This window comes from Denticeps clupeoides, chromosome 19, assembly GCF_900700375.1.
Source record: "Denticeps clupeoides chromosome 19, fDenClu1.1, whole genome shotgun sequence".
NCBI classification, from domain to species: Eukaryota; Metazoa; Chordata; class Actinopteri; order Clupeiformes; family Denticipitidae; genus Denticeps; species Denticeps clupeoides.
Window position 1 is genome coordinate 10,595,649 of NC_041725.1, and position 17,915 is coordinate 10,613,563.

The window sequence follows — 17,915 nt, forward strand, 5'->3', positions numbered from 1 at the left end:
TTTATTCTGCTTTCAGGCATAAACACCATGGGCCTATACAGAATTGGCGGTGTCAACTCCAAAGTTCAGAAACTAATGACAACTGTGTTCTGTAAGGCCTTGCTGTATTTTAAATATTATATTTGATTTCAGTCTAATGAAATTGACCTAAAATTGCTTCAGATAATGCAAGTGTGTTTTATATTATTGTTGTGATATGTTAAGTAGAGGATGAATTTTGTTCAGCGTCTGCATCACACAGAGAAACAGAAGAGATTTGCGTGAATGAACCTCTGACCTCTGAGTGTCGTTCTGGCCATTAGCTGCTCTCGCATCTGGTTACCGTTCCTTTTTGTTAGGAGCTATTTCACTCAGCACAAGGCATAAAACAGCAACACAAAGATTTAAGATCAAAAATTTTTAGGGCATGAGATGGTCTTTTGGGGGCATTTTGATCTCTGCAGAGGTGTGCAGAATGTATGACAGGTAATCAGTATTTTTGATTAGGTGACAGAATGTTGTCTGACCACACAGATCCATCATTCATTATTTATTCCAGCGTGACCTTGTAGACATTGCATAGGAAATGTTTCAGGAGATGTTTCAATACATTTTATTATTTATATCCAGAAGAATCAATAATTAAAAATCAATTATCAACCAATGCAGCACTAAGTAACTGGGAATTAATGGCTGAGGAGTCTTATTTGTAACTTGTATCTCATTTGTATCTCATAAATGAACGGCATGTATATATGGAATGCATTGGCATCCCGGATTTAGATGATTGTTACAGTGTGAGGGCTCTCTGTGGGTTTTTCACTTCCATATGAAGTTAGTACTATGGGTTGGAAATGATGGTGTGTTCACCATAAGAGAGATAGACACTGTGTTCCTGTGTTGACCTAGAGAAATGGGATGAAAATAGTAAATGGATGGACAACTACCATGTAATTGAACTCACTAGATTAATAATGCATCACTATGAACATTTTTTGCAGCTGCCAAAGCTGCTGTCGACATGGACTTGGAGCCAGACATGTGGGACAATAAAACCATCACCAGTGGCCTGAAGAATTACCTCAGGTCAGTGTGCTTTCAGATGGCTTTGTTTTGAAGCTATAAATTTTTTTACAGTTATACTTTCAGGGCTCTTTTTGCTAATACATCTGGTTGGCTTGGAGCGTTTGCGTCTGTGTGTCCTCACTTAAACTGATGTAAGGGTGTTATATTGCACTGTGGTCACCAGGTGTCTCTCTGAGCCTCTGATGACATACAAGCTTCATAAAGATTTCATCATGGCAGTTAGTAAGTTTCACCCTGGGCCTATTCTTTCCCGATACTTTCCCTTTACTTTTCTACTCTATTCATAGCTACGTAGTTATTAAAATAAATTAAATGCCATGCAGCAAATGTTCCACTATTTGAAGTAAGTTGTTGTCTGTTTACAGAATCCGATGACCAAAATTATAGGGTCTGTGCCGTCCATGCTCTGGTCCACAAACTCCCCGAGAAAAACAGGGAGATGCTGCAGATTCTCATCAAACACCTAGTGACGTATGTCCAGTTTCAATACGTTCATTATACAGGGTTCCTACGTTCATTAAAAATCTTGAAAATTCATGGGGTATGAAAAGAGAATTTTCCAGGCCTCGGAAAGTTTTAGAATATGAAATAAACATATAAAGTCATGGAAAAGTCATTGAAATTTGATTTACACATGAATGTATAATGAAGTACATAGTTCACATAAGAAACGTTTTTCTACGTTTACAACTACAACGTTTAAAATTAACACAGGCCTATAGTATCTTTGCTCGCTTTACATTGTGAACTACTTCACGTGGTAATGCAGCCGTGTGTCTCCTTTTAAAAGTAATGTAAATTACAGCTGATGATCTATGCCGGAACCTGATGGAGCACGTTTTACTTGACCTCAGGGGCGTAAACATGGAGAGAGAAACTGTCATTTAAGTTAAGCTTTTCAGGGTTGCAATAACTTTAGTTTAACAATATTTTGGTAAACTTGACTTTTTGTGATTTTTTTTTTTTTGCACAGAAATTTGCCTAAAAGTATTTGAAAAGTCAAGGAAATTCTTTTCTAAGAACCCCGCTTATAGGTGCTAATGAGGAAGTACATTTTTTTTGTGCTGATGATTGTGTTCACAACACCACTGTCTACACCTGAAGAATGTGACAAATAAACAGAAATAATCTGGGGTTTTCTAACACCTGCATGTCTGCTCCTCAGTGTCTCCATTCATGACAAGACCAATCTCATGACTGTATCCAACCTGGGTGTGATCTTTGGCCCCACGTTGATGCGCTCCCAAGAGGAAACTGTGGCTGCAATGATGAACATCAAATTCCAGAACATTGTGGTGGAAATTCTTATCGAGAACTTTGAAAAGGCGAGACAACCCTCGAACACTTTATCTGACGGTCTTATATTTCATGTCATTATTCCATTAAATTGCACTTATTTAATTAAAGGATTTAAGAAAGGGAAATTTGAACTAATATTAATCTTTTTCATCTCAGATCTTCCACCAAGCACCAGACCCCAATGTGCCTCTTCCACAGCCCCAGTCCCGTCCTGGATCGCGTAGAAACAGGGCTATCTGCCTGTCCACTGGGCCCAGAAAACCCAGGAGCTCCTACACTCCATCACTCTGCCTTGCCGATGCAGACAGTTAGTTTTAGACCATTTCTCATTAAAGCCTTTTCCCGCTATAATTTTTAGCTTTAATTTTGACAGTCTAAGATCTCATCAACTGCAATGGAATACAAATCTCAAAAACGCACTACCACTACAAACTCAAAACCACGTAATGGCTAACAACCTAAACATCTTCAGAAGTGCACAAATCATAAGACCAGGTGTAGTCACTAAACTCAAAAGGATTCACTAATAAGGTTACATGTACTCCATCTGTACATGGAAGAAGGTAGATGTAATGATGAAGAACCTATTAAGTAGGTTTTAGCTCTAATAAATAAGAGAAGCCTCAAAACAATTAGAACATCTGGTGCATAATCCTGTGTTTCAGTACATCATCTTCATCACCTTCTCGCCCTCACTCTTCTGCAAGGTGACACCTTCAGCAGCAGTCCAGGCAGCACTCCCATTGGTAGCATGGAATCTCTGTCCTCCCACTCATCTGAGCAGAACAGCTCCTCCAAGACCGGCTCCTCCTCACAGCCCAAAGAGAAGACCCCATCTAGCCTCCTGCGCAGCCCTTCCCAGCTGTCCTCCAACTGGCCCAAAGGTCCCGCCTGCATCAGCAGCCCTGACTCCAGCTCCAGAGAGGACACAGGACGCACAGATGGGGATTCTGAGGACACTCACAGCCTGTCATCCCTCAACACAGCCTGTAAATCCTCGCCGGTTCCCAAGAAAGCACCACATAGCCTTGCCAACCTCAAACCAGGCCAGCTGAACCACTGCGGAGCCCCCTCCCTCCGATCGCTGGACATGTCTGAGGGTAAGAAACGCACGATGAGGTGGCACGTCCTGCTCCCATAACTTACTGTGTTTTCTGCGCATATAATAGTCACAGAGAGTTTATTTGGGAGAAATAAATCCAGTGAAATTATAATACAACATTCATACAAGGTTCGCTTTGTCAGAACTAATCATTAGATTTATGTAGGCCTCATTAGATTTATGTTAGTGCTGCACAATTAATCACACATTACACAGCTGACTGCTGGCAACAGCTCAGCCATAGATGGAACATTTTTATTGGTGCAAAAGCCATTTATAAATATGACCTTTTTTGTTTGAAATAAAAATATCAGCATTGGCTATGCATATTAAACAGCCATGAAAAAAATGTTGTTTTGGATCGCTTCTCTCTGTTTAAATTTAAAGCTTGGTGATCTTCAATAAATTCTGAACACATAAAATCAAAATTCCACATGATATTTATGTTTACTTTTAATAAACACACAAAAAAATTCAAGTTTATAGCCACCTCTAAATGTGGGTTCAGACCTTTTCAGGTTTGGGGTTTGTTTCGGTTGATCTAATCAGCTGAAGAAGGTGCGCTGGTGTTGAATCCAACAAATAAAGGAAATTGAAACATAGAAACATAAAGCATTGTCTCTTGTTTTTTTCCTGATTTCTATATTGTATATATTTGTAACTGATGACTGAGATGGTTGAGACCTTTCGTTCTCTGTTTCAGTCTCTGCAGGTCACCGAAGCTTGTCTGGGTCGGTCCAGAGTCTGCTGGCCGCAGAACCCAAGGACAACTTAAGGCCATCCAACCATCCAGATCTTCCTCCCAAAGTGACCCTGCGCTCGAAGCCAGAAACCAGCTCCAGCAACGGCTACCAGAGGCCTGGATCTGTGTACGTTGTCTCCACATCCCCGCTTAAGAAATCTTAAACCCTCATTGAAATCCGATGATGTCTGGGGGGGGGTCACAGCAACTGGAAAGAACAGTTTATAGGCCCTTGGGTATTTTACCCTGCGTCAGGCACTTCTCAAAATCACGTTTTATTTCATTTAATGAGCTCAACCCCGAACTGCCTATGCTGAAGCCACAAGAAAAAGAAATGTGTTTTTAAGGATGTGTTCCCTGGATAAAGTTGTCCATATGAGGAATGCACCACCAGTCCTGTCCAAGAGACGCTCAGCTCTCGAGCTGGGAAAACGCTGCGCTCCATGCATTAGGCGCAGGAACCGGAGCGGAGATTTATGTGCCCCCTCCGTTGGTAGGAGAGTGCTTTAATTACGCAGTGACTGTTGCGAGGTTACCATGACCCAGCAGTGCTGGACTAGCGCTCCCTCTCCCTCAGCAGATATATTGTCTGCCTCGCCGCATTGGAGGGCCAAGGGGGGGGAAGCTTCTCACGGCTGGACACGCCTCTGCAGAATCCTTATTGTCCTTTGTCCTCTCTTTCCTGTCCTCCTGTCACCTTCTCCTCACCTCAGCTTTACTCTACTTTAGTACCCTGAGCTGAATTAAGGCTTGTTTTGGTGCGAGGTTTGGCCTCAGGTTCACACCAGCTTTGGCCTCCATTATGACCTGTATCACGGAAAATTTGGTGCTTGTGCATCATAGCCATAATTCATGAACTATATCCCAAGACCACATTATCGGTGCATTTGAATTCCCTGGATAAAGGGTGGAGAACTGCATGTAAGAGGATTTCTGCATTTAACATGAGATCTCTTTCAGGGTTGCTGCCAAAGCCATGCTCTTTGAAAACCCTTCAGCCATGAAGCCCAAACCTGTTGGAAGGTATTATAAGAAAAACCACAGCCAAATCTACAGTTAAATCGTGTTGTATTAAAAATGCCTTTCAGTAGGTGCTATAATTTTATAATTAATTTTTATTTCTGTCCAACTGCCAGAGATGCCAAGGCAATGTACTCCTGTAAGGCAGAGCACAGCCATGAGCTCAGCTTCCCCCAGGGAGCGCTCTTCTCGAATGGTAAGTAAATACATAACAGGCAGGAGAGGGGGTGATTGGCCACTTTTCCACTGTACATGCAAAGCCTGGAACAAACAGTATCTGTGAACAGAGTGGAGTAGTTCCATGTTTTATAGTAACAAACTATAACAGATGTAAGTTTCAGGGGTGACAGGATTAGGATCCCTCCCATTTCTTCATTCATCTGCAGATCATGTGTGCCTGCAGGTCGCAGAGCTTGCCACAACACACCATTTTGTGTGCTACACTTGTTCAGCTCAGAGGTTTTATTGCCTGATGTATTTTCCACTGAGCTGGCTCTGCACCAGGGCACCCTTTCAGGTCACTGTAACCCTGTGATGGGAGGTACCACCAACCATGTTCCATTGAAAAACAGTGAAAAACAATGAGGCCAGTTTTCACTACTTGATACTGTCTACATAGAGTCGCAACCAATTTCCTTGCCAGCCATTGTCACATGCAAATAAGACATTATTAGTTCAAGTCATTGCTCCGAACTGAACAGGTCAGGGTTTCATTGCGAAAGTCTTGAGTCATCTGACGATGAGTCAGAAAATGCCTTATTGATGTTCCCTGAAAGCTTTATGGAGGCACTTTAGGAGAACATCCTGACCCTGGTCCCAGTTTTTGGCAGTCATTAGCAGTCATTTTCATATATAGCCTATGTTCATTCTTTGGTGTAAATCAGGAATCAAGAGAGAAGGGTGAGGTTTTGGGATCTGACCTTAGAGCCATATTTCTGAATCTTATTCATTGCTTTAAGTCACTGTTTTTTGTGATTATAAAAGTGTGTTCAGTGTAATTAGCCCGGTCTTCAATTTCTTTTCTGTCTGCAGTTTATCCTTCTGTTGAGCCAGGCTGGCTACAGGCTACATACGAAGGGAAAACAGGACTTGTTCCCCAAAATTATGTGGTCTTCCTTTAAAGAGTGCACTGACAAGAAGACGAGCAAGCATTTCATGGTATCCATGGTAACAAAAATGCAAACATTATAAAGCCAGTTTTAGCATAAGCAACTATAAATCAGTGCATAATTTATATGCAGAAGACTGTATAGACCTTTAGTGTCTAGTACAATTCCTTTCCTGTACTGTTGGTACTCACTTGTACTGTATTTTATCTATACACTGTTGTAATTTGAAGAGTCTGTTGCGCCTTTATATCTTAACATAATTTTTTGTAAGAATTTATTATCATTATTTGATTTGTTAATTCTATGTAGAAACCAATCACTCTGCAAAAGAAAAATCACGTAAGTAGACTAATATAACAACAATAATTAGAGCCATTCTGGTACAGATGCTTTCATCATAGATTTGACTGTCAGAGCATTTCCTGATGTAGCATATTACTGATTATCGATCACAGTGCACTTTTTATACGTTTTTATGGTACGTTCTGATGCCACCTGCATTTCATTTTTGTATTTATATATATCTATATAGATATAAATACATATATATATATATTGACATATGGTCTTTCTCTTCAAGGACATAAATCATGCACTTTTAATGTGCATTTTTTACTTAGTAGTACACTGGTGTACTAACCATGTCAATTTGTTGTAATTTCTAGTAAAATAATACGGCGTAAACAGATCTGATTTGAATGTCTCCAAACTCTTGAAATTTTGGTATTTAATGTTCTATTTACATTTCTAAGAGCTTTTTGTTTTAATAAATGTGCTGTTTGTGTACAAAAAAGGGGTCATGGTAAATTTAATTAAATAAAAAATGAAATTGCATGAATGCAAAGGCTCGCTCAAAAACATAAACAGTTATAAAAATTAGAGCGTCGGTCTCACTTTAAAGTCTCACGTTCAGTACTAGCCGAACCCTCCAAGGTATTTGAGATCCCAGCAGTTGCCAAGATCAGGCCGTTCTTTTCCATTTAAATACATGAGAAAGTAAGGCGCCCTTGAAAGCTGCTGGTGGAATGATACTCCCCTTCTTTTCTGATGTGCAAGGTCAAGGAAAGGAAGTACGATCATTTCACGATGCATTTAACTCTTTCATATAGGTTAATGAACGGCCTGCTCTCTGCATGGATCACTTTCACATACAATAAAAACAAATAGACAATAAAAATAAATGGCAATATTCTGTATAGTTATGCTATATCTATACATACAAGTCTAAATTGAGCAATTAGGAAAACCATCTACAAGTATTTGGAAAGCCAACATGTAAAATTTCTGAATAAAGCCTAAGAGCCATTTAACTTGATCTTTACGACCAAGAGTAGAATATCTTCACTCATCTGGCCATTACTGTCCTTAACAGCTATCATTTACAATGTACACTTTACAGGGTTGCATGTTCTTTTCACAGCATAAAACAAACAAAATTAGAGCTGATGCAAGGCAGAATTAATACATAACCTTTAACCTTGCCCACCCAAAAGAAGGAGACACTGACTTTCAGTCGTACCAATAAACGGTTCTAAATACAGTCCCCAGAGGCTTTCTGTACACAGATAATAAAAACCTATTAAAGTTTATACTGCAATAATATTTTAACACCTGCGAATGTCATGGCAAGGTGACCTTCACAAAAATATCACAGGATTACCATATTGTGGTACAATTACATTTTGCTGCTTGCCAATTTTTAGATTAAGGATAAATTAATCAATTAGTTAACAGTATTTATAGATCAACCTTTACCTGAAATTGTTATTGTTGTAAATTCAGAAGAGATTCCTGGTGTGGCTTTAGGACTGTAAGTCACGTCCCCTGCCATGTAGACATTCTACGTGTGGAATGACTTTGCTGAAACTGTCACACTAAGAAGCTGTCACATCTTAGCTTCTTATTTACAACTGCTGCAGAGCACGTATAAATCTACAAGCACCAGTAATGCTTAGGTTAAAGAAATCTATTTGTGAACTTCGTTGACTTGCAACGCTTTTGTGAAATTTTACTCAGTTCTGTGACATTCTCATTAAATTATGTGGCTTCATGTCAACTGATCCTTTTGGAAGAGTAAGAGATGTGATCATTCTATGAATTCAGAAGCAATATTCATGCAGTGCGGTATGAAGAAAGTAACTGCATTAAAAAATTTCCATTTTTATCAAAGACAGGTCTGTAGGATTTCTCAGTCTGATGACTGAAAACATGTTGTCACAATATTGATTGACGGTTCCACTAGACCAGAGTACACCAATCAAGCATACTACAACTAAATTACAAATTTTCTACACATTTCTGGAGCTCAAAGCACAAAAAAGGAAAACCGTAACAGTGAATCAACTCTGTTGAAAGACAAAAGAAGGTCCTTTAGGGGATCGCGCATAGGATCCGTCCGTCTTATGTGAAGTATGTGGTGTTCTGGCCCAAAAGCAGTCTGCAGGAATGTTATGCACACCTTTTTCACACATTTCCCATGATTCACTGGGGCATTCATTTGTTGTGAAATAGCAGGGGCTTCACCATGCCTGCCAGGACTTTGGGGAGCTGTGTGGCGATCACTTCTGACATCATCTCGGGAAACTCCACCTTCAAGACATCCGCCTGGATGTACGTGCTGAGGCAGTACAGGTTGACCTTCTTCACAATCTGCACAGACAGAAGATAGATCAGCTGCGTCACTCTCCACCGCCAGCCATCATTGCTGACATGATTATGTTATCTTCCTGATGACTGTGTAGGGGACATGTATGTTGTATTCCATCATATAACAGCAAAAGATTATATAACTGTCTTTGTTTTTCTGGTAAAGCCTATTCAACCTGTACCTCATGCATGGCGTCCATGAGCTTGGTGAGGTGGTAGAAGCGCTGGGAACTTGCCACCATGCCTTTCTCCCTCATGTGAATGGCCTTGGTCAACTCCCGGATGTAATTCTGTCGCATCTCTTCAAACTGGATCTGGCTTTTGAGGCCCTCCAGTGGTACTGATAGGGGAAATACAGAATACCGTTTTTGGGACTAAATCAAAATCTTACTTTATGAAAGAAAAAACGACTTTTCTACTGTAAGCACCAGCCCATAAAGCAATGTACCAGAGGCCGATACAAACATCAAAAACCATCAAGGACACAGCACTATCCTTATCTCCACTGACCGCATTCCTGCGTGTGGATTCGGTCACGAAAAAAAAAAATCAGGTGAGTGGGGGGAGGGAGACGCTCACCAGTGTTAAGTAGCATCAAGGCTTTCATACACAGAAATTCTTCTTTGGTCACTTGAAGGTTGGCAAACTCTTGCGGGATGATCTGCATGGCCAGACATAAGTCGTAGATGGGAGACCTTCTCATTCGTTCCCTACAAAGAAAGTGCAGCATGTGATACATTAAAGTTACTCTGTCATAGAATCACTTGCCCTGTATGTGTCTACACAGAGTGCCTTTTAACCCAGGGTTTATATCACAGCTCTAAAGGCCCAGGTCTGTCTGACGTATCTAATTAATTATTGCAAACTCCGTTCGGGCCCTGAGTCAGGGGTCAGTATGTTTGGGGGGGGGGTGGACCACACGGGGTATGCGAACCACGGGGTGGCTCATTCAGCAGAAGGTTTCGTCCAAACTGACTTGACCCAGAGCAAAACATTGAGTGCAAAATCGAGTATCAACATGCAGAACTGTGGACGTTCAAACAGATTCAGGTATGTGTGCAACAGATCAATTCATTTCAAGCCTTTTCTTGAATGGGTTCCAACGTGTTAATGAAAGGTGAGTGACTGTGTGTAGCCAAAATCACTTACTGGTTGAGGACGAGATCAGGAGCAAAGTACAAGTATTCACTGGAGACGTTCTGAAAAGTCCTCCAGCCCAGAGAGAAGACCATTAGGTTCATCCATGAGTACTGTATCAGGGACATCTGGTCGTTGATGTGTAAACTACGGAAGCCTTTGGAAGAATATGAAAGTTGAGACTATATTCCGGCACGCTGAAAGCTCATAAAAAGTACAAAAAGCCTTTCGGCACAAGCCAAATGTAAACAGAACGCTTCCTAATTCACGAGGGCAGGTTGACTACGTGACCGTGGAGGGAATGTTTACACCCGCTGCCATCTCTTTGTTCACAGGAGCGTTTTTGTTTCTTCACGGCGATTCATCTTTGTAACAAATGTCACATCTTTAACCCGGCGGCTTTCCTCTTCAGATCTTTTTTCCTTTCTCGTGAAGCGATAGAAATCGGACGGATAACAAAGCCCCGACTTCCTGGCCCCGGATCAGTGACACCAGTTACTATGGTGAATTCGCAGGTGACCTCAGGCGTCCCTGGGTGGTTACCTGGCAAAGACTTGGACCACTTCACGATCCACAGCAGCTGCCTCTCGCACAAGCGGTTCAGGCTGTTGAGCAGCAGGTTGGGCAGGTCGGGCTGCGAGTTGTCGTAGCCGGAGTAGACCATCTCTGGCTCGATGCTCTCCAGCACGCTGATGATCTGGGGGGACAGTTGGAGCTCCCGCAGGTTGGGGAGGCATGACAGCGCGCCCAGCGCCTGGGTGTCACCCGTCAGGGTGAGCTGAGGCTGGTACGTCATGGACGGACTCAGGCCTATGGCCTTCAGGGCACCGAACCGCTTCAGCTTTCGTCCTGCAAAAGAGATACAGCACCATCAGAGTTTTTTCCATGTCCTTCATTAAAAAGTTTCATTTTTCTAACCTTCATTCGCTCATAATTACTCAAATCAGTACATTGCAAAAAACTTGACTTTGATATTGGAAAAATAGCCTGTGAGTTATTAACTTCATTTAAAACCCAATGTAATTTCTATGCAGTTAAAAGAAGTGAACCACTGATAAAAAAATAAAGGTAGAGTCTTTTGTAAGAAAGAAAGTAGGGCACACGAACGGTACCTCCCAGCATCATCCCAGCTTGGTAGCACTTTCTCAGGCGACAGGCAGGGCAGTTTTTCCTCCTAATCTTATCCACAATGCAGTCATTTCGACCAGCACACAGATAGTTATGATGGCCTGGACAAAAAAAAAAAAGAATACTGTCAGTGTCTGTTTTAAAAAAAAAAAAAAAAACCTTCAGATAATCTCTGAGGGAAAGAAGGCGTAATGGTGAAGATAAAAAAAAAACGAGTTTCACAGCTCTTACTGATGTCATCCCATGGCGAGGTATATGCCTCGCCCCTTCCATTCTAACAGAGCGAAAAGGTGGGGGTCGGAGAGAAGTGACGCGAGAACGAGTGACGAGAACTACACCAAAGCAAGGCTGCGAGGACATAGTGACATGGCCATGGTTACAGACAGGAGACGGTGGCTTTTATATATCTCCTTTGCCAAGATAACGAGTACAACGCGTAAGGAAACGAGAACACGGTGTACGGCGGTCAATGAAAGTGACCTTCCCAGCCACCCCCTCGGAGAGATTCGATCTGATTTTCATCCAGCGTTACAAAAATATTACTGCGCCCAGTAAAAACTGTCCGCTAAATGCATTTTAAACGCCATTCCTTGCCTTCATATTGCCTGTGCCTTCAGCTGCACACCACATTAAAAAAATCTCAATAAGTGGCAGAAAAGGTCAGTATTTCATCAGTATTTGAACAAATATCACCAACATGGTAGATATATTATAAACACATTTTATATACTGATTCAACTGTCACAGAATCGTTTTTTTTTTTCTAATTTAAAATGTTAAATTCCATATTGAGGCACCGAGGCACATACTTTTGTGATTATACTTATAACCAACTTTATGATCAAATAAATTTGGCCAAAAGGCCAGTCAGTAAGGAAGGATTCACATTACTCTGAGGGAAGGGGGATGGTGGACAGGAGAAGACATTGAAGTTATAAAGGAAGGTGTAAAGACGCATGGGGACTGGTAATCACAGCTTCGTTTTAAGACAGCATAACCAGACAAACACGGGGAGCAGGAGCGGGAAGAGCCAAGGCTCTAGAAGTGGCCACGGTGTCGTCAGCGGGTGAAAGCCATGTTGCAGGAAGCGGATGTGTCAGGAGCATCATTCTGTCTGTCCCTTCAGCCCAGGATGGAATTCTTCTTCGCTGAACTGAACTGTGTGACCACGACCACCATTATCCCAGTCAGGCAATCCTCATATGCCTCGAAGTTGTATCTGAATACTCTCACCACAGCAGCCTGAGGTGGAGGTTGGGAGCGTGGAAGCTCCATTCAGCTGTCGTACAGCGATATGGCCAAACCCAACACAAATCACTCAACGCTGCTCACATGCAGTGGAGGGCAAGAGCTGGACACAGAAAGGAGGCACATGGGGCAGATGAACATAGCATCAGCCCAGATAAACGTCCTCTGTGTGTGATGGAGTAAAATAATTTTTAAAATGTAATATCACAATATGTGTGAAAAGGCAAATGGCATGGAGGAGGTGGAACAGGAAACCAGGCTCCTGAAAACTGGTGTCCAAGGTCAGGGACAGATTTTAAAAAGCATGATCATCATTTCTGTCTTGCAAGAGCAGTTTACCAGATGTCTTGACAATCTAAAATAACTTAAAATTAAATTATGAAGGTGTGCACAATTGTGAAATGAAGGTGTGAATGGTTACAAATCTGAAGGCAAGATCAATACACATAGATGTGCTAGATTTTGATGAATATGAAAAATGAATATGAAGCACCAGTAATAGGTATGTTCGAAATTAATTTAGATATTATGCATATATACATTCTGCTTTTTTTAAACCTTATATTATTTTAAACTATTATTTTTACAGCCAACAGAACAACCAGCTGAAGAACCTGTGCTGACATAAATTAAAGTTACTTTCACAAAAATCTTTAATTTTAAAAACCATATTTAATTTTTTCTCATTTTTGGCCAATCATAAAGACTCACCTTCAACTGCTCTCTTGAAAAACACTTTGCAGCTTCCACATGTGAGGACCCCGTAGTGGCACCCTGACGCCTCGTCCCCGCAAATCACACACAGCCTTTGGGGCGGCACTCTGAAGGCCGAAGGAAACCGTGTTACATTCTGCTTGTTTTTTAAATACCATGTTATGGCTGACTTGGAGCCGCAGAGTGAAAGATTCCTTAGACAAAACCCTCCTCCAGAAAACACCCAAGATGGAAGTCTGGATGGAGGTTCATTAAATAGAATTTAATTCAATATGCTATATTCGTGTGTGTGTTTAATGTCATGGAAACTGGGACCTACAGTCAGTCAAAAAAAGTCCAGTTTCTTTACAGAGACTGTACTGGTTGGGTTGACTGTACTTTTTATGAATGAAATAAATTACCATATATGACCAAAACTGTTAATTGCTAGTTATTTACAAGTGTTAACTAACTGTTAAAGTATTAATGATAATTTAGTGACTGAATGCCCCAAATCCCACTTGTTGCGCACCAACTCTTCTCCACCGTAACGGCGCGTAAAAGTGCGCGCATCTTACCCGGGAAAGGCGCAGTAGGCCGAGGGGGGTCTCGGGATGAAGGGGGTGCCGTGAAGCCCCTCCAGCGAAGGATAGGCCGCCCGGTGCTGCTCGTCGGAGACCCCGGCGGCCTGGCACCAGAACTGGCCGTCGCCGGGGGGGTTCTGCAGCGCCCACCTGGACACCTCGCTCTTGCACATCAGCAGGTGCGGAGAGGAGATCGGCGCGCCTTTACCCCGGGAGTCGGGTCCGACCTGAGGAACGGTCGGGTTCAGGTCGAGCAGCAAGCTGTGCGAACTCTCCGCGCCCGTGGAAATGGGGAGCACGGAGATCTCGTCCAGAAACGCGAACTGCTGCTTCGCGTCGCTGTTGTAGATTCCGGAGCTGAGATCGAAGTCGGCGCACTGGGGCTCCATGATCAGGGCGGGCTCCTGCTCGTCTTTAATGAACTTACACATCTCCGTGGTGGAGGAAACCGGCGCGCCGGCGCCCCGCAAGCCCTCCGGAGAGCCCGCAGGAGACTCCTTCGGCGGAAAGGCTTTGCTGAGCGCTGCGCTCCATGGCTTCGAAATGAGGAAATCGTCCGGACCGAAAAGCTGGTCCGTCGCGGGGAGCTCTTTCAGGACCTCGCCGGCGCACACCGCGTCCACGTCTCCAAAATTACGCATGGCTCCCGACAGGCAGACGAGCGGCTTCTCTTCTTTCGCGCTCTTCCCCAGACCGAGTCCCACGTCGATCAAATCCCTCACCCCTCCGACCGTCTCGGATGAATCCGCGACAGAAGTGTTCACGCATTCCATCCTTTTATATTATTTTTTTTTTCCCTGTGTGGGATTTAAAAAAAAAAGTTACCAAAAAAGCCAGGGTGCACAGCAGCAGCAGCAGCAGCAGCAGCACCTTCCCCCTCTGCTGTCAAGCCTCAGTGCTGCTGCGCGACGCACACACCTCCCCAAAATGTCCCTCCTGCTGGCCAGGCCTGAGCGGATTTACAGCCTGCTCTTCTTCAGCTTTTACCTAAATATCACCAATAAATACAGCCGACCAAGAGATCTGTCCATGTAAGGGTTCTTCTTGAAGTAAAGCTGAAAGTAGTGGTCTACTTCAATCGGACAGTCCCCCCCTGGAGCAACTTAGGGTTAAGTGTCTTGCTCAGGGACACAATGGTAGTAAGTGGGATTAGAAACCTGGGTCTTCTGGTTCATAGGCGAGTGTCTTACCCACTAGGCTACTACCACCCGATAATCCTGCAAGGGTTCCCGACCGCACTGGGTATCACTGAGGACCCTCAAATCTCATCTATATTCAGAAAGGCCGAACAGGGGACACGTCAGGCTGCGGAATAAAGCCGTTACTAATGAATTACAATTAAGCCTTAAAACGCCCCCGCTTATGTACATGTGCTTTCTCAGTTGTTTTATCTTTAATTAATTTGCCAAACCCTGAAAAAAAACCTTTGTCATTGTCATCATGCGGTGTTGTGTGTAGAGCTCTTTAAACCATTTTGGAATAAGGCTGTAACATAACAAAATGTGGGAGAAGTGATGCGCTGTGAATAGTTTTCCGGCTGCACTGCAGGAAGATATCCAACAGCGGGGCTATTGACAAGAACTGATTACATTTTCCGGAATGTTCAAGAAAGGACATTAAGTAATGAGATTTGCCATTTCAGACAGATTATTGTCATGACGAAATTTGTAAAAATAATGGGTTCAAAGTGGATGTGTAGCCATATTCATTTTCTTGAATAACTGTTACACATCTGTACTTTACGTCAGCACATTTTCACATGGTCAGAACCAAGAATGTCTTTCTGCACGGAGAAGGATAGTCTCATTTCTTCTTTATCCTTGCATCTCTTGTGCTTTTCACTACATCTAATAGCTGAATCTGAGCTGAGAAGGTCGAGATGACCAAAGGTGTTCCATTTTCCTCCCATCTAGCATCTTTTATTAGAATTTGTGGTCACCTTGACAACCAAGCTTCAATTAGCTGTATCATTCATGAACTACAGAGCTGAGGATGTGATTTTATAGAATTGTCTATACATCATATCTTGTCACAAAGACACAGTGTATTAGGGGTGGGTTGGTTTATCCAAAGTACGCAGCAGCCTGGTGGTGGCTATGTGACGTTGAGGAGCGCGTTGTTAATGGGGGGGGGGGGGGGGGGGGGGGTCACTTTCTTTCTGTCAGTTACTAAATGACACAAACATTTCAATTTCAAACTTTATGAGAACTAATTGCAATAACGAACAACAGTGTGACATAGTGTGAGACTTTAATGATTTTTTTAAACTCACTTGAACATGCACCTTCTCTCTGACACACACAATTACATGCTCTCTTACACACATCAGTGCAGCAGCTGAAAATTGCATCGGCAGGTGGCCTCCATCGCTGGTGGGGAGGAGGTGAGGAGCACAGTTGTTAGTGAGGCTGAGAGGGCACGGCGCTCTGGGATACGTCACTTGGGCGATTACCGGGAGCGGACGCTGTGACAAAGCCCCTCTGAGGGCTCAGCCTTCTTACCACACTGCTGGCTACATCAGAAATAACCAAATGAACAGACTGTAAAAATAAATTTACCACATCCTAAAAAAACCATATGAAATACCCACTAACAGACATTCAAACCTAAACCTACAACGTATAGGGACATGCACATATACATTACATTAAAATCATTCAAGTATATTTTTTCCTCATTAATGTACACACAGTACCAAATATTGACATAAAACACTGAATTGTTGATGTTTTTTGCAGATTTATTAACAAAGAAAAATTGAAATATCACATGGTCCAGGCACTGCTCATCACCTGTCCAATACAGTCCCAACAGTGAAGCATGGTGGTGGCAGCATCATCCTGTGGGGGTGTTTTGCAGCAAGGACACAGCTGAAATAATGAAGGAGCGGCTTCACAACAACTCTGTGACTGTTCTTGAATGGCCCAGCCACAGCCCTGACTTAAACCCAATTGAGCATCTCTGGAGGGACCTAAAAATGTCTGTCCATAAACGTTTACCATCCAACCTGCCAGAACTGGAGAGAATCTGCAAGGAGGAATGGCAGAAGATCCCCAAATCCAGGTGTGAAAAACCTGTTGCATCTTTCCCATAAAGACTCATGGCAGTATTAGATCAAAGAGCGCTTCTCCTAAATACTGAGCAAAGGGTCTGAATACTTAGGACCATGTGATAGTTCACTTTTTCCTTGTTAATGAATCTGCCAAAATGACAACAATTCTGTATTTTTCTGTCAATATGGGGTGTTGTCTGTACATTAATGAGGAAGTGGACAAATGGTTTTAGCAAGTAGCTGTAATATAACGAAGAGTGACAAATTTAAGGGGGTCTGAATTCTTTCCGTACCCACATATTTCAATATGCACAGGGTTACTGTGAAAGGTATCCTGATAATACCAATAATACTTTTTGTAACTAATAAAAACAACATAACAACCACACAAGACATTTAATAGCCAAATCGTATAAAAAAAACTAAAGAATTATTTTAATCAGTGTAGACAGATATTGGGGAAATGAAATGCCCTGAGTGAATACACAAAACAGTTATTCCGTTTTATTTATTTCAGGAGCCTAAATGCAAAGAAAAAAATATGACCTATAACACAACACTAAACATCTCTAGGGAGGCTTTTTCAGAGGAGCTGAGATGCTCATAGTGCCCCTGTCATTCTAATCAGGGCTACAGGTAGCACTTCAACCCATCTAGACGGGTTCTAATTTAAACTGGGTTTCTTTCAACCTCATCACATCTCCATGTGATACAATCACATATCATGACACTATTAAACTCACAGCAATAAGCACAAGGCCGGCAGATGGTTTACAGTGATGTATGTTGCATATTTCCTCACTTTTGTTTCTTCCATGTTTAGGTAACATGAAACCTCTTGAATGGCAGAAACTTGTGAACAGCACCCCCGGGTGGACAGTTTTCTGTATCACTGAACACCAGGCGCAGCGCACGACATTACAAACGTATTGTACCTTTCATGTCACATATTACCATGTCATCACCATGTCAGGGCTACAGATATGAAGCGTCACCCTATATGCTTAAGGGTGTCATAATCGCTGAAGTGTGGAAATCTGGGGCCATGGACCTTAGTCTCAATACTCACAGAGTACAGAGTTTGTTTCTT

General features: G+C 42.4%; 2 protein-coding genes across 3 annotated transcripts in view; one reads left to right on the top strand and one right to left on the bottom strand.

Moving 5' to 3' along the window:
• arhgap42b (Rho GTPase activating protein 42b) overlaps window positions 1–7,130 on the top strand; it is a 56,346-nt gene extending 49,216 nt beyond the window's left edge. For both annotated transcript variants that reach the window (XM_028961949.1, XM_028961950.1), the window contains 11 exons: window positions 17–91; window positions 981–1,065; window positions 1,229–1,287; window positions 1,431–1,536; window positions 2,231–2,390; window positions 2,521–2,671; window positions 3,072–3,464; window positions 4,170–4,335; window positions 5,169–5,231; window positions 5,345–5,424; window positions 6,261–7,130. In XM_028961949.1, the coding sequence (XP_028817782.1) occupies window positions 17–91; window positions 981–1,065; window positions 1,229–1,287; window positions 1,431–1,536; window positions 2,231–2,390; window positions 2,521–2,671; window positions 3,072–3,464; window positions 4,170–4,335; window positions 5,169–5,231; window positions 5,345–5,424; window positions 6,261–6,349 (1,427 nt within the window). In that variant the 3' untranslated portion in view covers window positions 6,350–7,130. The remainder of the gene's footprint in view (window positions 1–16; window positions 92–980; window positions 1,066–1,228; window positions 1,288–1,430; window positions 1,537–2,230; window positions 2,391–2,520; window positions 2,672–3,071; window positions 3,465–4,169; window positions 4,336–5,168; window positions 5,232–5,344; window positions 5,425–6,260) is intronic.
• Window positions 7,131–8,466: 1,336 nt separating this feature from the next.
• pgr (progesterone receptor) lies at window positions 8,467–14,546 on the bottom strand. The gene is made up of 9 exons (XM_028961457.1): window positions 14,098–14,546; window positions 13,768–14,034; window positions 13,208–13,317; window positions 11,233–11,349; window positions 10,664–10,969; window positions 10,133–10,277; window positions 9,563–9,693; window positions 9,166–9,323; window positions 8,467–8,986 (listed from the first exon to the last, which is right to left on the bottom strand). Exons 1-9 carry the CDS (start codon window positions 14,544–14,546, stop codon window positions 8,831–8,833), a joined length of 1,839 nt encoding a protein of 612 aa, XP_028817290.1. The 3' UTR covers window positions 8,467–8,830.
• Window positions 14,547–17,915: the final 3,369 nt, after the last annotated feature.